This window comes from Panthera uncia (assembly GCF_023721935.1).
Source record: "Panthera uncia isolate 11264 chromosome D3 unlocalized genomic scaffold, Puncia_PCG_1.0 HiC_scaffold_8, whole genome shotgun sequence".
Classification (NCBI taxonomy): Eukaryota; Metazoa; Chordata; class Mammalia; order Carnivora; family Felidae; genus Panthera; species Panthera uncia.
In genome coordinates this window covers 82,127,443-82,150,425 of record NW_026057586.1, presented here as the reverse complement: position 1 = coordinate 82,150,425, position 22,983 = coordinate 82,127,443, and the positions used below count along the sequence as shown (strand labels likewise).

The following is a 22,983-nucleotide window of genomic DNA, read 5'->3' as shown; positions in this document are numbered from 1 at the left end:
AAAGGTAAAACTGAGGCTGTGAGGTAAAAATAAGTGGAAGTTTACCGGCAGATGAAGCAGGGAGAGATGTTACAGTCAGTGGATAGGTACCCCAGCCTGGAGGGATCAGAAATCAGTGTTTTGCTGCTCTGAAGAGAGTGTTGGGAAGTGGCTAGAACAGAACCATCATCTCTAGTTGGAAGGAATAAGCAAGCTGGTCATGGGAGCATTGCCCATTCATCCATTAGTATCCTCAGTTAAGATGAAAGTCAGCCCTTCAGGCCCCAGAGACACTTTTCATCTCTGTTAAGCCCTGACACAAAACGTTTTGACGCTTTTAGTAGCCTATAAATAAACTCCTTCCATCATAAACCTTGGCCTTGGCATAGGAACATAAGTAAAACTGAAAATGCAAATCAATCTTTAAGTTTTTCATTTCAAAATTCCACCCCCCACCCCCAGTTCAGCAAATTTCCAGTTACAGGAAAAACACATTGTATCATCTTGAAGATTTACTGCTTAAGAATCCTCTCTTTAGAGTCTTACATAGCTTGTGGAATCCTTATGGAGGCATTGAAGTGGCTCCTGTAAATTTACAGACTGTCTTACCAATGTTTTGTTCAAACCTGATTTTTAATAAGCTTTTAAACTATAGAAAAAGCATACACACAAAAAGTGTAAAGATTTTCATGAGAAACTGACAGCAAATAGAATTTGCTTTAATTATTTAAAAAAAATTTTTTTTAATGTTTATTTATTTTTGAGACAGAGAGACAGAGTGCAAGTGGGGGAGGGGCAGAGAGAGAGGGAGACACAGAATCCAAAACAGGCTCCAAGCTCTGAGCTGTCAGCACAGAGCCCGATGCGGGGCTCGAACCCACGAACCATGAGATCACGACCTGAGCCGAAGTTGGACGCTTAACCAACTGAGCCACCCAGGCACCCCTGCTTTAATTATTTTTTTACCCCAGCTTTTTATTTCAGACATACAGAAAAGTTGAAAGAATATTACACTGTGTCTAGATGCTATATGAGTGACCTCTCATATGCTTTTCATCATCTGCCTTTCACCTAAATAGACTAATAACATTTTGCCATATTTGGATTATCTCTATACCTATATATGTGTAAGTCTATATACATATGTATGTGTTATATGTATATGATCCCCCCCCCCGAACTTTTTGACAGTACGTTTAGAAAAGACGCAAATGGGGGCTCCTGGGTGGTTCAGTCCGTTGAGCATCTGACTTAACCTCACGTCATTATCTTGTGGTTCGTGAGTTCAAGCCCCACATTGGGCTTGCTGCTGTTAGCACAGAGCCTGCTTCAAGTCCTCTGTCCCTCTCTCTCTCTGCTTCTCCCCCGCTTGCACTCTCTCAAAAATAAATAAAACATTAAAAAAAGAGGCAAATGGAGAACACTTAGGAGCCTGTTGCAGCGAAGTGTAGGAGGGTAAGTGCTAGGAGGAGGTCAGTACTGGGTATCCTTTTACTGACTTCTCACCTGTCTTTTCTGGTAGCCAGAAGAGGTTTCATGAAGGAAGTGATAGGTAAACTAGAGCCTAAAGGACAATTTGGAATTAGCCAGGTGACAGGTGGAAAGGAGCAGTCCAGGGCAAGGAAACAGCATAGGCCAAGGTGTGGTAGCTGGAGGAGAACATCATGGGTCTGAGGAAGCGGCATGTAGATTTGCATGTCCACATCATCTGGATTAAGGTTAAAAGAGAGTTGCTACCCCAAGTCGGGGGCAGATCTAGAGGGCCTCTTGAGGAAGGTTAAAGAGTTTGTCTTGAGGGCGGTGGGGGAGCCACTGAAAATGTTATTTTATGTATTTATTTTTTTTAATGTTTATTTATTTTGAGAGAGAGAGAGAGGAGAGAAAATCCCAAGCAGGCTCCACGATCAGTGCAGAGCCCACTGCAGGGCTCGATCTCATGGTTGTGAGATCATGACCTGAGCTGAAATCAAGAGTTGGACGCTTAATCGACTGAGCCACCCAGGCATCCTGCCATTGAAGTTTTTATTTTATTAAAAAAATTTTTTTAATCTTTATTTTTGAGAGAGAGACAGAGTGTGAGCAGGGAGGAAGAGAGAGGGAGACACAGAATTCAAAGCAGGCTCCAGGCTCTGAGCTGTCAGCACAGAGCCCCATGTGGGGCTTGAACTCACAGAGTGCGAGATTGTGACCCGAGCCAAAGTCAGATGCGCAACTGACTGAGCCACCCAGGTGCTCCGCTACCACTGAAAATTTTAAGTGGCATTAGGAGGTGGCCGCATTTACAGTTTTGAAAGAGCACTCTTACTCTGTTTGAAGAGTGAAGAATGAAGAGGGGGTTTGAGAAGAGGCAGGGGAACCGGTTAAGCTGTTGCAATGATCTGTGGGCAAGTTCATCGGTGGGTAGTAAGTGGAGACAGGTAGACAGCGGCTTTCAGGAGGAAGACTTGACAGCACAGAGCATCTAGTTTCGCCCCAGGTGGGGGACTGGGAGAAGTCAGGGGTGAATCCCAGTTTTCTAGCTTGAGCAGGTAGCTGAATGGTGGAGCCCTTTACTGAGCTAAGGAACTGAGAAAAAGGAGGAGTCAGGGAGGGTTCAGTTCTGGTTGTGGTTTGAAGTGTTGGCTGGAGATCAGTGGAGATGCCAAGTTGGCACATCTGAGCTCTAAGATGGTGGACTGGACTGGGGGCAACGAAGGCGAGCTGTGCCCTGTGTCTTCTCCTGCAGTCTTGGCCTCAACATGTACATAAGATGGCTCTTCCAGTTGTCACAACTCCAGCAGCCTCGGAGGGCAGCCTTCCTGAAGCACATCCAGTGCAAGCACCAGGGAGCCAGGCACTGGACACATTCTGGAGGTGGCCCCTACAGAGCGGTGATTTTTGATATGGGTGGAGTTCTCATTCCTTCTCCAGGGAGAGTGGCTGCAGGTGAGCTCTTTATTCTGTTTTACTTTTGGAGACTAGGCTGGGGGTGGAGGGGAATGAAGTGAGGTAAGGGGAGACAGAGGAAGATTTGGGCAGGGGGAGATACTCTGGCTCTTAAATCAAATTCCAAGCACCACTTTGTGGCTGAGTATTTTGAGTAAATTATTCAACTTCTCTGAGTCTTTATTTTCATTTTGTTATCAAATTAAGGCTAATAGGGGTGCCTGGGTGGTTCAGTAGATTGAGTGTCTGACTCTTGGTTTTGGGTCAGGTCATGATCTCATGGTTCGTGACATTGAGCCTGGCATTGGGCTCTGTCTCTCAAAATAAATAAATAAAATTTAAATTAAGGCTAATTATGGTACTTACCTCTTTGGGATTTGGGGAGAGTTGAATGAAATGATTACAGAAGACACTTGCGTAGCACAGTGAGTGCTTATCTCAACTTAAATTCCCAATTCATGATGAGCTGCCATTGTTATTGTTGTTATTGGTATTGGTAGAATTTAACTACCTTTCTCTGAGAACCGTGCTGCTTGCCTGAGAAACCTGCTTTATGTCCTTCAAGATCAAACCTCTAGTCTCTGATCCTTTATCAGCCCCTCCTGGTTTACTGTTTTCCTTACTCAGTTCAAGTGACTTGCATTGGATTAATTTTTTTTTTTTTTACACTTATTTATTTTTGAGAGACAGACAGAGCGCAAGCTGGGGAGGGGCAGAGAGAGAGAAGGAGACACAGAATCAGAAGCAGGCTTTAGGCTCCGAGCTGTCAGCAGCACAGAGCCCGACATGGGGCTGGAACCCACGAACCATGAGATCATGACCTAAGCCGAAGTCGGACGCTTAACCGACTGAGCCACCCAGGCGCCCCGCATTGGATTAATTTTGGCCTCAAGTGTTAGGAAACCTAACAGAACAGTGACCGAAACAAGATCAAAGTTTCTTTCTTTGGCACATGAAAGCTCAGGTGTGTGGTAGGGGGCTAGTATGTTGCTCGGTGATATCAGGCACTCAGGTTGTGTCTATTGTATCGCTTTGCTGCAAATACTCTTCATTTTCAGTTTCACCTCCTGATCTATCTTGGCTGCATTACCTCCTGCCATCACATTCTCATTCCAGCCAGCAGGAATAAAAGAGGGCCAAAGAGCTGACCTCTATGGTAGCTGGTTGGGCGATTCTCCATGCTAAACCAACCCAAGTACAGGTTTTATATGTCCCTGGGTAAAAAAAATTACTATTGACGTTAAACATGAAACAGTTATTTAACCAGCAAAAATGAGTTTGGGAATAGCGGAGAATTGCAATTTGGGACAAGCTAGCTTTGGTCAAAACCATAGGCTAGTCCAACAAACAAAAGAGAGGAACATTTTATGGAGAAGGAGGAGGAAGTTGGGAGGGCTTGTTTTGAACAAAAGTCCATTGGAGAAAGGCAGGAGTTCATGGTGATGATGATTTCTCATTAGCCGAGCTGGTGGGGTAGTCAGTTCAGCATACATCTTTTTTCCTGTTGGGGCCAGTAATTCACCATCCTTTCCTGTTGGAGATTCTTCTGTTGGTGTCTGTCATTGATGGAGTTGGAAGGGCGTGCGAGCTCCCCCTTCTGGCGTCCTGACTTCATTTTAGTGAGGTTTTCCTTTTCACGTTACCCAGCTAAGCAAACTGACTTGGTGAGCAATTTTTTAGCTTCTGCTGCAGCTGGTCCCTCAGCCTCCCTATTCCTCTGCTCATATTCCTCTGGCATTTGCCACAGGGCTCTTCCGACCTCCCAGCAGTCTCCTACTCCCCCCACCAAGCCTTCATACTTGGAAGACAGCCGAATCTCTTCTTTTACAGAAAACAAAGATCACTGGACAGGAGTCTTCTCAGCTTTCTCCAGAATATCTTGAGAACCTATTCGCTTCACTCCCTCTGCTTCGGCCCAGGTTCAGGACCCTACCGTCTCCTACCTGCACCATCACATGAGCCTCCTAGCTCTTCTCTCTGCCTCTGGCGCTCTGGGTTTTGTACCACCTTCCATGCAGCCCCCAGAGTTACATTTCTGAGATGCAGATCCCATCCCTTCCCTCCCTTGCTTCAAATGCTCGAGTGCCTGTGCTTTGTCCCTTAGATTAAGCCCAGAAGCTTTCGCTTGGTATCCAAGGCCTCTTGCAAATTAGCCCTCGTGTCCACGTACCATAGCATTTCCCACATTTCAGCCTCTGTGGACTGCTTGATGTTCTTTAAATTTGCCGAACACCTTTACACTCCTGTGTCTTTGCAAGTTCTCTCCCCTCTGCTGGCAGCCACCCTTCCCTGCCTCCTCTGCCTGTTCAAATCCTGCTTGTACTTTTGATGGTGACCTAAACAGTATATTACTTGCCACAGTGCCTGGAGTATTTTGCACACTCAATAAATCTTGTGGTGGTTATTAATATTGACTTTAAGACTTCTTGGGGCACCTGGGTGACTCAGTTGGTTAAGTGTCCAACTTTGGTTTGGGTCATGATCTCATAGTTTGTGGGTTCAAGCCCTGCATTGGGCTCTGCACTAACAGTGCAGAGCCTGCTTGGGATTTTCTCTGTCTCCCTCTCTCTGCCCGTACCCTGTGCATGCTCATGTGCGCGCTCTCTCTCTCCCCCTCTCTTAAAAATAAATAAACTTAAAAAACAAACAAACAACTACAAAAAAACGACTTCTTTTTTGTGAAAGCCTCTCTGACCTCCTCCCTGGGTAGAGTGTCCCTGTCTAGCATGTTCCCAGGTCAGTTCATCCTTTATCAAGGTGTGTTTCAGGTAGCAAGCTTTTTCTATAAAGGGCTAAGTAGGCTCTGCAAGCCACACAATCTGTCACAATTGCTTAATTCTCCTGTTGGAGCAAGAAAACAGTGATAGACAGTAGTACATGAATACAAAAGCAGATAGGAGACAGATTTGGTTCCCAGGCCGTATTTTGCATATCCTTGGTCTAGTTTATACACCTGTGTGGTATTCCATTCTATGGATGTATCAAAGTTGATGTAACAAGTGATTTACTGACATGTGTTTAAATTCCTCATTCTTTTTATCATGAGCAATTCTGCACAAACAGCCTTGTTCATAATCTTTGCTGACTTTTATAAATATATATGTGGGAGAAATTCCTAGAAGTGGAATTACTACATCAAACGTATATTTAAAATTTTGCTCTCCAGAGGTTGTTCTTCTTTCCACTCCCATCAACAGTCTACAAGAGTGCCAGTTTCCTTACATGCTTGCCAATTCTGAGACCATAAAAAATGTTACACATTTTAGTTCTCAAATAAGTAGGATTATTTGGATTGAGCTTTAAGTCTTGCTATTCTCAAAGAACATGTATCAAATTAGTAACATTGATTATTTCTAAGGGAGATTGCTTGTCATTTAACTTTCTTTTTTATACTTTATATATTGTCAAATATTTTCAATGCACAGGCCCTACTTTATCAAAACAAAATAAATGTGTAAAGTATATTATGTCTTAGAAATACTTATGATTGCTACATATATATTTGCCCCATAGCAGCTATATTTTAGAAAGAAAACACACAACCTGGTACAAGAAAAAGCAGCCTCTGTCCAAAGACTCCCCGTACACACAAATGCTGATCCATCCACTGCCTGAACTTCTTATGGATAGAAATCGTCTTTAGGGGCGCCTGGGTGGCTCAGTTGGTTGAGCATCCAACTCTTGATTTTGGCTCAGGTCATGATCTTACGGGTTCATGAGTTCCAGCCCTACGTTGGGCTCTATGCTTACAGTGTGGAGCCTGGTTAAGATTCTCTCTCTCTCTCTCTCTCTCTCTCTCTCTCTGTCTCTCTCTCTGTCTCTCTCTCTCTCTCTCTGCCCCTCCCCCTCTTACACTCTCTCTGTCTCTCAAAATAAATAAGCTTAAAAAAAAAAAGAGGGGCGCTTGGGTGGCTCAGTTGGTTGAGCATCCAACTCTTGATTTTGGCTCAGGTCATGATCTTACTGTTCATGAGTTCGAGCCCTGTGTCGGGCTCTGTGCTGACAGTGTGGAGCCTGCCTGGGATTCTCTCTCTGTCTCTGCCCCTTGCTCGCACTCTCCTTCCACCCCTCAAGAATAAAAATAAACATTAAAAAAAAAAAGGAAAATTTCTTCCTTATTCCGCAAAGACCGCATCCCCCAAGTGAACGTTTCAGCGTAGCAGTTCTGGTGCCACAGAGGATGACTCCAGTTTACAAAATGAAGGGCCTGTTTTGGTGTGCTGTCCGAACGTGGCTTATTACGCTTGTGTTTTCTTACCACGTGCCAGGAGCGTATGAGCGACCTGAGGTACATGAGGCAGCTGATGAGAGCAGGGAAGAAAATGCATAATGCAGTGTCCAGAGTCATGTCAAGTAGAGGGTAAGGACCTGATGCTTAACAGCAGTGTCCCCTCCATATCACTGTTGCCTTGGGGTCTAAGGCTGAGATTTTGCGTTTCCTCAGTTTCTCCTAATTCCCGTGAGAATCCCCCCCTGGCACCACAGCAGCGTCACAGGGACTGGTGGTAATTCCCCTGAGCTTTCCAAACCCCAGCCATCTCTGAATGTATTTCACTCATTGCAAATTTTAATTCCTATAGAATGGGAGCTACAAAATGATATCCCTCCTGGAACTATACTGCAGGCCTTTATCTCAGGTGGTGAAAAGGGGCCCTGGATGAAATTTATGAGGGGAGAGATAACAACAGAGGATTTCTTACAGCAATTTGGGAGACTTTGCTCTGAAATCGTGAGTGATAAACATACTTGAATTTACATATTCTTTCTGCCTAGAGTTTGGGTGCAATACTCAGCTATTAAGTTGGTTAAACTGCAAATAAGTGAAAACCTAATAATCCATTTGAATTGAAAAAACTTTTTAAATTCATTCATTTGGGAGAGAGAGAAAGAGAACAAGCAAGGCAGGGGCACAAAAGGAGGGGGCCTGAGGATCCAAAGCAGGCTGTGTGCTGACAGCAGAGAGCTCGATGTGGAGCTTGAACTTACAAGCCATGAGATGATGACCTGAGCCAAAGTCGGGACGCTTAACCGACTGAGCCACCCAGGTGCCCTGCCATTTTTAAGTTTTTAATGCATTTCTTCCATCCCCAGGTACTGAACTTTAACTACATATATCTAAAAGTATGTGCCTCCCCCACTCATGCTCTGTGTCTCTTTTTCAAAAATAAACATTAAAAAAAATCTTTAAATGAATGTACATAATGCCGCTCAACTGCACACTTAAAGTGGTCGAAATAGTACATTGTATGTGATGTATGTTTTTTTAAAGATTTTATTATTTTTTTGTGTTTGAGAGAGAGAGACAGAGACAGAGCATGAGCAGGGGAGGGGCAGAGAGAGAGGGAGATACAGAATCCGAAGCAGGCTCCAGGCTCTGAGCTGTCAGTACACAGCCTGACACAGGGTTTGAACTGCACCCCGAGATTATGACCTAAGCCAATGTTGGATGCTTAATTGACTGAGTCACCCAACTGCCCCTATGTTACATATATTTTACCACAATTTCAAATAGGTATATAAAACTTTGTGCTAAGTGAAAGAAAGAAGTCAGTCAAGAAGACCACATAATGTATGATTCCATTGATATGAAATGTCTAGGACAGGGAAATCAATAGAAATAGAAACTTAGATTAGTGATTTTCTAGGACTGAGAGTATTGGGAATGGGGGGTAGAATGGAACATGACTGCCAATATATATGGAGTTTCTTTTCAAGGTGATGAAAATGTTCTAAAATTGATTGTGATGATGGTTACACAACTGTGAATATATTAAAAATTTTGAATTGTACAGTTTATGGGTGAATTGTGTGGTATGTGAATTGTATCTCAAGAAAGCTGTTCCATAGTGTGTATGTGTGTGTTTGTATAAAAGAGCAGACCTGCCTTTGCAAATGTTTGAAATATGGTAACAGTTTCCAAAACCCACGTAGATTGAATTTAAAAATGAAAAATGGGTCAGAAGCTGAAGTTCACAATACGAAATCATTACATGTCTTCTGGATCATTAAGAATTAAATTATAGGGGCGTCTGGGTGGCTCAGTCGGTTAAGTGTTTCACTCTATTTCAGCTCAGGTCATGATCTCACAGTTCATGAGTTCGAGCCCTGCATTGAGCTCTGTGCTGACAGTGCAGAGCTTACTTGGGATTCTCCCTCTGCGTGTGTGTGCTCTCTCTGTCTCAAAATAAATAAATTTTTAAAAAAGAATGAAATGATACCTGCTTAATATACTTTTAGCTTGAGTTGTCCTTGGATATTCTGATATTCTTTAAAATTGCCAATCCATGGGGTGCCTGGGTGGCTCAGTCAAACATCTAACTCTGGATCTCAGCTCAGGTTATGATCTCACAGTTTGTGGGTTTGAGCCCCACACTGGGCTCTGTGCTGACAGTTCAGAGCCTGGGAGCCTACTTCAAATTCTGTGTGTGTGTCTCTCTCTGCCCCCCACCCCCATCCCACTTGTGCATGCGCCCTCTCTCTCTCTCTCTCTCTCTCTCTCTCTCAAAAACAAATACGTAAACATTTAAAAATAAATAAGTAAAATCGCCAATCCATGACTGAAATAAAGAATTAATTTAACTGGACTATTGATATAAATAGCTCCATTCCCTCACCACTGTCACCTGAAGTTACTTTTTACAACCTTGTATGTGAAGTTCTGCACCGGGGCTGAGGGACAATTCCTTTAGGTAGCAAATCAAACGAGGTAGCAGTAGGAAGACAGGAAGCCGTGTTTTTCTCTGTTGGTCATAAGCTGTTCCTCCTACTCTTAATTATTGCTGCCTCTCCTTTCCCCTCCCCCATTTTTAGTCAAAGACCTCCGTACCTGTGGGCTCCTTTTTCTCCCTGCTGACCAGTGAGCAAGTGGCGAAGCAGTTCCCAGTGATGACTGAGGCCATAACTCAAATTCGGGCAAAAGGCCTTCGGACTGCAGTCTTGAGCAATAATTTTTATCTTCCCAACGGGAAAAGCTTTTTGCCCCTGGACCGGAAACAGTTTGATGTGGTAAGCTTGAAGTAATCCAAAACTATCGAAACAGAGTCTCTGTCCTTGCTTTAGGATGCATCATTAAACACTGCCTCGTAGCAGGTCTTGAGTGAATGGGTTTCCTTAGTCAGTCTAACTTGACTAAATTAGATTTAGACCTAACAGGATGAAAAGAGGACTTCTAAAACATCTCTGAGCTCTCAGCAAGGTCCAGCATTTATGGTCTTTGATAACTGGTTGAAACCTCAGCTTTAGAGACTCTTTCATGTTCTGGGTTTGAACCTTATTCGTCACATAACTCACAAACTTCCGTCAGCCCTCACATCTAAAGGGACCTTTGACCTTATCTCTTCAAAGACCAACCATGTTGGGGTGTCTAGGTGGCTCAGTCAGCAGAGTGTACAACTCTTGATCCCAGGATCGTGAGTTTGAGTCCCAGATTGTGTGTAGAGATAACTTAAGTAAATTTTTTTTAAAAGAAAAAAAAAAAGACCAGTGATGTTGCCCTTTATTTCTGTGGCATTAATCCTGAGACCAGTGCTATCCAATAAAACTTACTGCAGTAATGGAAATGTCCAATATGGTTGTTTCTTTTTTTTTTTTTTTTTTTAATTTTTTTTAACGTTTATTTATTTTTGAGACAGAGAGAGACAGAGCATGAATGGGGGAGGGGCAGAGAGAGAGGGAGACACAGAATCTGAAACAGGCTCCAGGCTCTGAGCTGTCAGCACAGAGCCCGACGCGGGGCTCGAACCCACCAACCGCGAGATCGTGACCTGAGCCGAAGTCGGACGCTTAACCGACCAAGCCACCCAGGTGCCCCCAATATGGTTGTTTCTAGTCACATATGGCCATTAAGCCCTTGAAATGTGGCTGGTGTCACTAACAACTGAATTTTATTTCATTTTTATTAGTTTAAATGTAAATAATCACATATGGCTGGTGGTTACTATATTGGATAGCCCAGTGCTAGACCATCAAACTGCCCTGAGAACATACTGAGTGAAAGATGGTCTTCTGTGCCAGGAGGTTACTCCTATAAACGATTCCCCATTTCCCCAAGAGAGAAATAGATTATCATCCTGGGACAGATATGAATTATTCGTAGCTGACTTGCTTAAACTTCAGTTAGAAAATAGATTCTTACTGAGCAGTTACTGCGCGCTGGCCACTGACTACACGTGAAGGGATACTGTGGCAAATGTGACAGACACGATCCTTGCCCCGCAGAGTACGCACCTGCTACATTTCAGGTGCTCACTCACCACGTGCGGCTAGTGGCTACTATACTGGACAGCGTATACAGCGTTTCCATCATTCTGAAAAGTTCCGTTGGATAGTGCTATTTTAGAACATAAAAGCTAGTAAAATTGACAGGTGGAAATTCAGAGGGCAAATGTTGGAAATGAACCTCTCAGCCTAGTGCTGTTTTCACCTCCCACGTCCTCCTTCCTTCTTATAGAAAGCCTGTCAGAGATAGAGTCCTGTCCCCTCTGTACACCTTGTCTAGCTCCCCACCTGCTTTGATTGTTGTTTTCCCCGTGGGACACAAACAGCGCTCTTCCAAGCCCCCTCCCCTCCGAGTGCTCCGGGACTTCAGCCAGATTCAATTCTGTCTCTGCAGCTTGCTAGCCAGGTGATCACGGGCTGTTGCTTTGCTTCCTTGAACCTCAGTTTCTTCCTCTGTAATTCGGGAATAGCAATTTCTTTGTTGTAGGGTCGCTGCGTGCATCCCACAGAATTATGCATGCAAAGCTCTCTGCATGGTCCTGGCACATGGTCAGTATTCAGTACGTTTTGGTTATTTTCAGAGTGCAGTGCAGCTATAGGAATGATATCTTCATCTAGACAAATTAAATTGTCCAGGCTCACGTTCAGCCCTTCAAATGAAGCTACAATTTAAAAGACCTATGAGTTTCTTTAAAAAAAAAAAATGGACTTGTTTATTCAGACTTCACAGGCACTTTGGCATGTGCTTTCCAAGAGTTTTCTGATGGGTTTTCGTATCTTAGGTCTGCAGAAGACCTGGAGTTTTAAAAACATTTCATCAAGGGCAAGGGTTTAGATTTTTGTTCTCTAAAGCACACGCACACACACATACATAGATGTTTTCTCTGTCAACATTAGAGGCTGAACTCTTAAACCAGTATTACAGGAATCTGTCTCGGCTTCAAAATGTTTTTCCATCTAATTTTTTTCAATTAAAAATATTTTTACATTTTTTTATTGTAAAAACCCACATAACATAAAATTTACCATCATAACCATGTTTAAGTGTTCAGTTCAGTAGCGTTAAGTATATTCACATTGTTAAGAACTACATCTCCAGGACTTTTTCAACTTGCAAAATAGAACAGAAAGAGAAGGCCGGGGATCTTATCAAACTTAAATCTGGAGAATTTTTTCACTTCCCCAATACAGTGACCCTCAACATAGTCCCTCAGGAGAGATGCCTGCTTGTGAGAACTTGGCTCACTGGGCTCACCACCCCCTCTGTCTGTCTCAGCCAGCACAGCTGTGTTGTTCTCCCGCAGTGTGGACACTGGTCTGTGTCTGAAACACCCAGCTTCTCTGGTACCCACTACTGATGTTTTCTTTACACGGAGCTTGTCTTTTTTAGTTCATTCGGCTCCTTAAGAGACAAGGAAGATTAAATAGAGTGGTCCAATTTATTTAGGATATTTATTTTCCTGAAAGGGCAGTTCTCACCCAACCCTGAATAATGCAAATGTAGAGTAGAGGGAAGGGTTTGTCCTTGGTTTTGGAGAGCCTGAGTCCTTCCTGGAGTGAGCATGGATTGAGTTCTATTCTCAGGGCAGACCAGAGGGTGTCAGTTATAAGCTTCTGTGGCTGTTTTAGGCCCACTTTATAGGAGATTAAGCCCTGGGGACAGTGTAAGAGGACCTGCAGGTTGATGGATCAGAGGTTGCCTGGCACTGGGTCTGGTTTTGCAGGGTTTCATCTGGACCCTCTGAAGCATACCCACCCCCCACTCTCCACCCCCCACTGCATTTCCAGACCAGATACACAGTGGAAGTGAGGTTGTCAGGACACAGGAAGCTCTTTGCGTGAAAGGAATAGTACTTTGCCATGAACAGTCTCTTTGGGGTCTGTTCTCCCATGGGATTTTTATAAGTTGAGGATGGCTGTTTTGCTTTTTAATTTCTGAAATACAGACATTAAGGTCATGTGCCTTTTGTAGTTAGTAAACAGTGCCGCCTTCTTTTTTTTAAAAAAAAAATTTTTAATGTTTATTTTTGAGAGAGGGAGAGAGGGAGACAGAGGATCCAAAGTAGGATCTGCACCGACAGCAGAGAGCCCGATGTGGGGCTCAAACCCACGAACCAACCATGAGATCATGACTTGAGCCGAAGTCGGGCACTCAACTGACTGAGCCACCCAGGTGCCCCTCCCTTCTTTCTGAAAAAATGGCGAAGTAGAAATCTACAGCTCTTCTGTGTAGCCACAATATTTAACATTAGCAAAATGCTAACATCATTTTGGAACCACTCAACTTTCATTTAATTTTCTCAGCAACCGCTAAGATAGGTAAGATAGCTATTAGCATCCCCACTTTGCCGACGATGACACTGAGGCCCATTGTGGCTTCGCTGTGTGCGCAAGGTCGCTGTTTCTGAACCAGAACTTTGGTTTTCTGAGCTTGCCCCCAGCTAGTAACCCGGTATTACCATATCTCCAACTTTAAAAAGCAACATCATTTTATATCGTAACACTCTGAAGTTACTTATTATAACAAATCTCAATGGTCTTCCTATTATTCTTTTAAAAAATATGCCAGTATGCATGTGGGAGCACCACCTTTTAGGGACACTCATCTCTCATCCCCGTCCCTCGCTCAGGTCGTGGAGTCCTGCCTAGAAGGTGTCTGTAAGCCAGACCCCAGGATATACAAGCTGTGCTTGGAGCGGCTTGGCCTGCCGCCTTCTGAGTCCATCTTTCTTGATGATCTTGGACCGAATCTAAAAGCGGCTGCCAGCCTTGGCATTCACACCATACAGGTAATGATCACTATTTTTTGAACCCCTGCTGTGCTCTAGGCACTAGCATCAGCATTTCTAAGCTTGTCCTGTTAACAATCATAGTTGTGTTTAGTGGTTTTCCCCCATGTTGCTGTGGTCTTCTTTTTTATTAATTTTAGGATATTTACATGACAAGCCACTCTATTTTTGAAAGGAAGTAAGACAGACACTAAGAAGGCAGTTTGAGAAAAGAATTATGCAAGGAGGTGAATGGCAGGCTTAAGACATTTGGGATGGCAGCTAGGCTGTCCCTGTGACACTGTTCTGGGTAGGGAGCCGGCAGCTACCAGCCACACGGACCACCCAGGTCATGGCTGTGAAGCACAAGAAGCCACCTGAGAGGACGTCTCTGTCCAGCTTCCTGTGTTTGCGTTTCCATTATGAAGCTGATGGGCCATAGGGACAGGGTTGATGCTGCAGCACAGTATCATGCCCTCCTGGCATGAAGGAGCATCGTGGACTCTTAACTGGCACTCTTCCCAGCCAATAAGAAAGTTTAGTGTGGTTAAGAATTAAATGGCAAGAGCAAAGTCTTTATACAGCCTCCTCATTAGCTGAATATCTTGGCCTCCAAAGTCCTTGCTCAGAAACGTGACTTCTTCGATATTTTCCTCTAAAAAACTGCCCTTTTAGAGAACAGACAGGAGGCCAGGTCAGGGTTGACTGGTGGTACATGTTCAGTCTTCTCTTTGAAACCAGGTTGATGACCCAGAAACTGCAGTAAAGGAATTAGAAACCTGTTTGGGTTTTACGTTGAGAATGATTGTTCCAAACACTTGCCCCATGAGAAAGACAATGGACATTCCACGAGGTTCCTTGGAGAAGTACCTCAAAGACTTACTGGGGACCCAAAGCACAGGTATTTAAAGTTCTGTTTTTTGCCAACTCTTTCAAGGCTAGGCTTCAGTCTGGTTCTCACTTTCAAACCCTAGTGGAATATGCTGGAGACAGAGGCTGTGTGGTGAGGAAAACAGCCATGGAGCTCAGTGGATCTGAGTGCAGCTTTCAGTTTTGCTTGGGGAAAAGCATGAACCCCAAAAGTACACTCACCCTCTCTTCCACCCGAGACGGTGGTGTGGCAGGGATCGCCTGGGATCTGGAGACTGTGTACGTGCCCAGGGGTGTTTGAGTCTAAATGTTTTGAGATGACAGCCTGTTTTGTGGAGGTGACTTAAGAAGCTGCATAAATTTACAGTGTGACAAGTTGTCTCCATCCCTTCAAAGGCCCCTCTTTGATTCTTCATATTCCTCTCTCAGAAAAATAGGTGCCTCGGGGGCCTTGGAAGACATTTCCACCTGGTGATAAAGTTTTGCCTCACCCATTTAATCCTTGAAGACTTTTTGCGTGGAGCTCCACTTATGTTTTCCAGAGATTGGATTGTTCTTAGGGCCTCTGCAAAGCTGAGGGGCCCCTTCTGAGCAGGCCAGCTCCAGCTAACTCAGGCAAATGCCAGTTTCTTGCTCTTCTGACCATGTGAAACGAATCTGTGTCCAGAGTTCAGTCTCGTTATGAAGCTGAAGGTTAATTAGGATGTTCCTGAGCGGGAGCCACGGATTTGAGCCCCTTGGGGTGGGAGAGAGCATCTCAGGGAAGCACTTCAGCTCAAGCTACAGGCCTCCGCGGAAGCTCCTCCCAGCCGTCACGCCAGTCTCAGGCGTGGTTTGGCCGAGTGTGGACTGAGGGATGCACAAGGGCGCTTTTCATCCTCAGGCTTAAAGCATTCCATTTCAGCATGGTGGGTTGCCATGACCGTGCTTGTGGTTGATAAACAGAACTGAAAAGCTTTTCTTCGTGGAGCGGGAGTTGGCAAGAAGGACAAAACTGGACACCTGCACAAAGTGAAGATGATTGTGGTGTAAATGGAGTGGCCTTTGCCACACTGTAGTGGACCTGGGCTGGCACGGTAGGCCTGGGCCTCCATCACTTCTGGTGCCCAAGTCGGAGGTGCATCCCTAATCAGAATGTCCTGCATCCCAAATGTGGTACTTGTTAGAGAGCAGGAATGCCCAGCTCTATCCTTCCGAACCACTGTCGTTATCTTTGTTTTCAAACTTGCAGGCCCATTGGAACTCCTTCAGTTTGATCATGGGCAGTCAAATCCAACCTACTACATCAGGCTAGCTAACCACCAGCTGGTTCTGCGGAAGAAGCCCCCGGGGACACTCCTTCCATCCTCCCATGCAGTGGAGAGGGAGTTCAGGTAACTTCTCAGAGCTGGGGTGTGCTCCCCTCCATCCTCCGCAGCTCAGCCCTGAGCTGACAAGTCAGCTCTCCATCAGACTGCCTTGAGACATTTAAAACCGCAAGTATGAATTTCCAAAATTATCTCAAATAAGAACATGTAACCTAATTTTATTCAGAAGTTTGTCTTCTCTTTTCTGTACCTAAACCTGTAGGAAACTAGACCTTTTTGGAACCTCTGGTGGAAAAAGCATTATTGGACTACTCATTAGTCTCACCTTTTAGTCTTAAAGACTAAGACCTTTAGTCTTTTTTTTTTTTTTTAAATTTTTTTTAACGTTTATTTATTTTTGAGACAGAGAGAGACAGAGCATGAACAGGGGAGGGGCAGAGAGAGAGGGAGACACAGAATCGGAAGCAGGCTCCAGGCTCTGAGCCATCAGCCCAGAGCCCGACGCGGGGCTCGAACTCACGGACCGTGAGATCGTGACCTGAGCTGAAGTCGGACGCTTAACCGACTGAGCCACCCAGGCGCCCCAAGACCTTTAGTCTTATAAACAGTGTATCAGTGGGGCTGAGGCCAAAACAAGCATGGCATTGAGTTGGTAGTTGTTGAAATTGGCTACATGGGGGTTTGTTTCATGAATCTCTACTCATAGATGTCTGAAATTTTCCATAATAAAATCTTTAAAATAATAATGGGTTGCATTACAGCCCATCCCAAATAAAATAGTTTCTTTTGAAAATAGGAAAATTTAAACATAGCAGGTTGAAAAAAAACCTAGCTCCAAATTCTTTGAAACTGAGATGAAAATTCTGGATGGTCTCCAGAGCGGGGCTTACTTTCCTGGAAGCCTTTCTCTTCCTCTGCTTCCTTCTTCCTTCCAGCCCATTATGTTCTGTAGAAGGAATGTTGCAGAGTAGTAAGGAAAATGTGACTTTGGCTCTTGGTCCCTTCTTGTTCTCACTATTTACTCTTTCTTCTTTGGACTTTTTAGTTCCTAGAATCTGACTTCTCCAAGTATTGCAGGCAATGGTGACTGAGAATGACGAAGCTTTAGGGGGTCATCAGAGGAGAAAACCTGTAGCTATTTCTGAACATTTATATATGTACCCACATAGTAGCAGGTTTGTATTTAGAGGAAAGAAACCCTAAACGTGTGAAACCCCCACTCTATTCTCATGCATCCTGCTTGTGAACTCTGACCATTCCCAGGGGTACTGAGGAATTCTGGAGGGCTGTGGTGACATTCCAAAAATCCAGGAATGCAGAGAATTTCCATTTTAGTAAAGGAATAAAATGGGCATTTGAAGATGAAATGTAATATAGTATCTGCTTATAAAATGCTAAATGTGGGGGGTGGGGCGCCTGGGTGGCTCAGTTGGTTAAGTGGCCGACTTCGGCTCAGGTCATGATCTCGTGGTTCACGAGTTCGAGCCCCGCGTCAGGCTCTGTGCTGACAGGTCAGAGCGTGGAGCCTGTTTCAGATTCTGTGTCTCCCTCTCTTTCTGACCCTCCCCCCGTTCATGCTCTCTCTCTGTCCAAAAATAAATGTTAAAAAAAAATGCTAAATGTAGGGGCACCTTGGTGACTTAGTCAGTTAAGCATCTGACTTTGGCTCAGGTCATGCTCTCATAGTTTGTGAGTTCTAACCCTGTGTTGGGCTCTGTGCTGACAGCTCAGGGCCTGGAGCCTGCTTCAGATTCTGTGTGTGTGTGTGTGTGTGTGTGTGTGTGTGTGTGTGTGTCTCTCTCTTTCCCTCTCTGCCCCTCCCCTGCTCACACTCTTTCTCTCAAAAAAACATTAAAATGCCAAAGGTAAATCTGAACAACTTTGGGAATTTTGGAAAACAGCATGATACAATTTATTAAAAACCTCATTGTAGTCACACTTTGAGATCTAACAATTCCAGTTAGAGGAATGTCTCTTTAAAAAATAATTCTAAATAGGGAAAACAGCTTTATGCAGTAATATGGTCACCACAATGTTGTTTTAATAAAAAATTGCAAACACCCAGAAGGTACAATAATCAGGAGATGATTAAACCTTGGTCTATCTACTTGTTGCCATAACAACAATAATAGTAATAGCTGACATTTACTGAGCGTTTAGTATGTGCCAGGCACTGCAATAAATGTTTTGGATGTATTGTTAACCCAAAGCATTCTCACAACAACTCATGATATGTTACTATTATGATCCCCATTTTATAGGTGAGAGAAGCGAGGATTAAAGAGGTTAAGCGGTGTTTCCAGGGACACACAACTAGCTGTGAGTGACGGAGGTGGGCATCATACCTGGGAGGCAGTAGGATTTCACAGCCCAGCTTTAATGATTGTGCTATTAGTGTAGCCAATAATATGCCTGACACAAAAATGCCATGATAAAATTTTAACGTGATAAAACAGATAGAAGCCACCTATAGTTCTATCCTGCTTTCTTGTTTTGTTTTTTAAAGATTTTATTTTTAAGTAATCTTTACACCCAACCTGGGGCTCAAACCCACAACCCCAAGATCAAGAGTCACACACTGTACCAGCTGAGCCAGCCAGGCACCGCCTATTTTTTTTTTTTTTTAAAGACTTGTGCACTGAAACAAAAATATTAGAAAAAAACACAACATTATTTACCATGGTCATGTTGGACTAGCATGTTTCTGTTCCTCAACTGTAAGCAACAGAAACCCACCTAGACTGACTTAAGTCTTCTTTTTTAAAAAAGGAAGAGGAGTAAAATTTATTGACGTCACAATTTAAATCTTTCAGGCATAACCAGATCCAAGGGCCCATATAACGTCACCGGGACTCACTCATTTTCTCTCTCTTCATCTCTCCACTCTTCTTTCCTCCGTAACCTCAGTGAATGTTCCAGCGTACCTCCTGAGATTTGACTCATTGGCCCAATGTGTTGTCTGGGGTCAGGAGGATGCAGTATTCAGATTGGCCAAATCTGGGTCTTGTGCCCATCCTTGGAACCAGGGTTTGCATCAGTCCCACCCAGACCATGTGGACTGACGGTGGGGGAGAGCTGTTTCCTAAAGGAAAGTCCAGGTATGTTATCAGAACTTGAAGCAAGGAAAGGACACCAGGCAGGCAAAAAGCAGGAGCCAGTTACTGGTGATAAGACTGAGTAATTATTGGGGCGCCTGGGTGGCTCAGTTGGTTGAGCGACCGACTTCGGCTCAGGTCATGATCTCACAGTTTGTGAGTTCGAGCCCCATATCAGGCTCTGTGCTGACAGCTCAGAGCCTGGAGCCTACTTCAGATTCTATGTCTCCCCCTCTCTCTACCCCTCCCCTGCTCACGCTCTGTGTCTCTCTGTCTCTCAATAATAAATAAACGTTAAACAAAATTTTTTTAATAAAAAAAAAAGACTGAGTAATTATTTTTCTATTTAAAACATGAGGGGCGCCTGGGTGGCGCAGTCGGTTAAGCGTCCGACTTCAGCCAGGTCACGATCTCGCGGTCCGTGAGTTCGAGCCCCGCGTCAGGCTCTGGGCTGATGGCTCGGAGCCTGCAGCCTGTTTCCGATTCTGTGTCTCCCTCTCTCTCTGCCCCTCCCCCGTTCATGCTCTGTCTCTCTCTGTCCCAAAAATAAATTAAAAAAAAAAAACGTTGAAAAAAAAAAATTTTTAAAACATGAAAAAATTTCTTCCTTAAGTGATTCATAGAATTTACCAGTAAACCCATCAGGGACTGGAGTTTTTAGGAAAAGGTTTTTTGATTATGGATTCAATTTATAAATATTGGGTTATTCAGATATTTTCTTTCATCCTGTTTTAGTTTTGGTAAGTCATAATTTGCAAGGAATTTGTCCATTTGTCTAATCTATCAAATTTATTGTTCATGATATTCTTTTATTATCCTTTTAATGTATATAGGATCTGTAGTGATTTTCCCTCTTTTTCATGATATTGAGTGATAATTTGTTCTTTCTTTCATTAGTCTATTTAGGGATTTATCAACTGTTTTCAAAGAAGAGTGTTTCACTTTATTAAATCTTTCTGTTTTCTGTCTCATTTCTTTCTTTTTTTTTTTTTTTTTAATTTTTTTTAACGTTTATTTATTTTTGAGACAGAGACAGAGCATGAACGGGGGAGGGTCAGAGAGAGAGGGAGACACAGAATCTGAAACAGGCTCCAGGCTCTGAGCAGTCAGCACAGAGCCCGACGGGGGGCTTGAACTCACGGACCGCGAGATCATGACCTGAGCCAAAGTCGGACGCTTAACCGACTGAGCCACCCAGGCACCCCTGTCTCATTTATTTCTGTTCTATCTTTATTCCTTTCCATCTACTTACTCTGGGCTTATTTTTTCCTTCATAGTGTAACTGATTTAAAGTCTTTTTACAAGTATTTAAAGTTATACGTTACTTTCTAAGCACTTCTGTATCTCACAAATTTTGACATGTTGTATTTTTTATTGTTATTACAGTTTAAAATATTTTCTAATTTCCCTCGTAATATCTTGTTTGACCCATGGCTTATATGAAAGTGTGTTCTTTAATTTGCAAATATTGGAGCTTTTTAAAAAAATGTTTTATTTATTTAAGTAATCTACACCTCACATGGGGCTCAAACTCACAACCCTGAGATCAAGAGCTGCATGATCTTCCGATCAAGCCGGCCAGGCACCCCTCAAATATTTGAGCTTTTTCTACATGTCATAAACTAATGATTTTTAGTTTAATACCATTGAGATCTTAGAAATACTGTTTAAGATTTCCGTTACTTAATCATACGAACCAGCATATGATTTATCTTGGTGAACGTACTGTGTGTACTTCAAAAGAATGTGTATCCTGCCCTTGTTGAGTATTGGGGGAATGGCCATCAGGTCAAGTCGTTGGTAGTATCACTTGGATCTTTGTCTTACTGATATTTGTTCTAGTTCCATCAGTTACTGATAAAGGGGTACTATAGTCTCAACTATGATTGTGGATTTGTCCATTTCTCTCTGTAATTCTGATCGTTTTTCTTTCATTTTGAAGTCCTGTTATGAGGCATGTACACATTTATGATGGCAGTATCTTCCTGATGGATTAATTCTTGTATCATCTGGAAATGTCCCTCTGCTTCTGGTAGTACTCTTTGTCTTAAAGTGTCCTTTCTCTGATATTAATGTGGCTATTTCTTTAAAAAAAATTTTTTTAGGGGCGCCTGGGTGGCGCAGTCGGTTAAGCGTCCGACTTCAGCCAGGTCACGATCTCGCGGTCCGTGAGTTCGAGCCCCGCGTCAGGCTCTGGGCTGATGGCTCGGAGCCTGGAGCCTGTTTCCGATTCTGTGTCTCCCTCTCTCTCTGCCCCTCCCCCGTTCATGCTCTGTCTCTCCTGTCCCAAAAATCAATAAAAAACGTTGAAAAAAAAAATTTTTTTTTAAATTTTTTTTAACATTTATTCATTTTTGAGAGAGAGAGAATGTGAGTGGAGGAGGGTCAGAGAGACACAGAATCAGAAGTAGGCTCCAGGCTCTGAGCTGTTAGCATAGAGCCCGACGCAGGGCTCAAATTCACAGACCATGAGATCATGACCTGAGCTGAAGTTGGCCACCTAACCGACTGGGCCACCCAGGTGCTCCTTTCCCTATGTTTTTATATATAAAGAATGTCTTCTGTAGACAGCATGTAGCTAGGTCTTGCTTTTCTGTGCAATACGACAATCTCTGTCTCAACTGAAATGTTTAGTCTAATCAATGTAATGTAACTATTGATATATTTGACTTAAGTCTATAATTTTGCTATTTGGTTTTTGTTTGTTCCATCTGTTGTTTGTTCTTCTTGCATACCTCGGGGTCAATTTGATATTTTTTAGAATTCTGTTTTAATTCCTGTGTACACTAATTTTAATTCAGAAAAATAATTTCAAGAAAATCTCATCAATTCAGCCAGCATTTTCATTCATTTCTCTTTATTCTGGCAGGATAATGAAAGCCCTTGCAAATGCTGGGGTGCCTGTCCCCAGAGTTCTTGACCTCTGTGAAGACTCAGGGTAATGATGAGATTTATTTATTTATTTTTAAATGTTTATTTATTTATCTGGGGGGGGAGGGGCAGAGAGTGAGGGAGAGAGAGAATTCCAAGCAGGCTCTGCACTCACCGGGGCTCAATCTCACAAACCGTGAGATCATGACCTAAGCCAAGATCAAGAGCCAGATGCTTTAACCCACTGAGCCATCCAGGTGCTTCCAGATTGATTGATTGATTGATTGACTAATTTGTTTTAATGTTTATTTATTTTTGAGAGAGAGAGGGAGAGAGAGCAAGTGGGGCAGAGGCAGAGAGAGAGAGAGAGAGAGAGAGAGAGAGACAAAGAATCTGAAGCAGGGTCCAGGCTCTGGGCTGTGAGCATAGAGCCCGATGCGGGGCTCAAACTCACAAACTGTGAGATCATGATCTGAACTGAAGTCAGACGCTTAACCGACTGAGCCACGCAGACGCCACTGGATTTATTTTTTATTACATATTCAAACTACAGAAGAGAAAAGCCCATCTAGTCGCTCAAATCCCAGTTTGTTAGAATGAAGACAAAATGTGGATGGGAGAGAAGAAAGACTTTAGAGCATTCCCTCCCCGTCCCCCCAACCCCGAGAGCTCACAAATCTGTAAGTTATCCTGAAAGATGAAGAAATACTTGCTTTTGTGAGAATTGGATCCACCTAGCTTCATGTTTGTTTTTGTTAATCTTTTATTGTGGTCCTTCTAAGTTGTTTTTAAACTGCTTTGCAATAACCTTTTTGAATTTTTTTTTGTCCCACCTATTTAATTATGAACATTTTGAAACATAGAAAAGTTGAAAGAAAAAGTAGCATAAAGAGTTCTCATCTAGATTAAAATGTTGCTAACATTTTGCCATATTTGCCTTCTGTGTGAATA

At 43.3% G+C, this 22,983-nt stretch overlaps 1 protein-coding gene across 1 annotated transcript in view; it reads left to right on the top strand.

Moving 5' to 3' along the window:
• Positions 1 to 22,983, top strand: part of ACAD10 (acyl-CoA dehydrogenase family member 10) — a 42,538-nt gene that overhangs the window by 2,112 nt on the left and 17,443 nt on the right. Inside the window, exons 2-8 of the mRNA XM_049619930.1 lie at positions 2,705 to 2,904; positions 7,485 to 7,633; positions 9,715 to 9,909; positions 13,752 to 13,910; positions 14,631 to 14,790; positions 15,991 to 16,132; positions 22,031 to 22,099. Coding sequence (XP_049475887.1) covers positions 2,718 to 2,904; positions 7,485 to 7,633; positions 9,715 to 9,909; positions 13,752 to 13,910; positions 14,631 to 14,790; positions 15,991 to 16,132; positions 22,031 to 22,099 — 1,061 coding nt within the window. The 5' untranslated portion in view covers positions 2,705 to 2,717. The remainder of the gene's footprint in view (positions 1 to 2,704; positions 2,905 to 7,484; positions 7,634 to 9,714; positions 9,910 to 13,751; positions 13,911 to 14,630; positions 14,791 to 15,990; positions 16,133 to 22,030; positions 22,100 to 22,983) is intronic.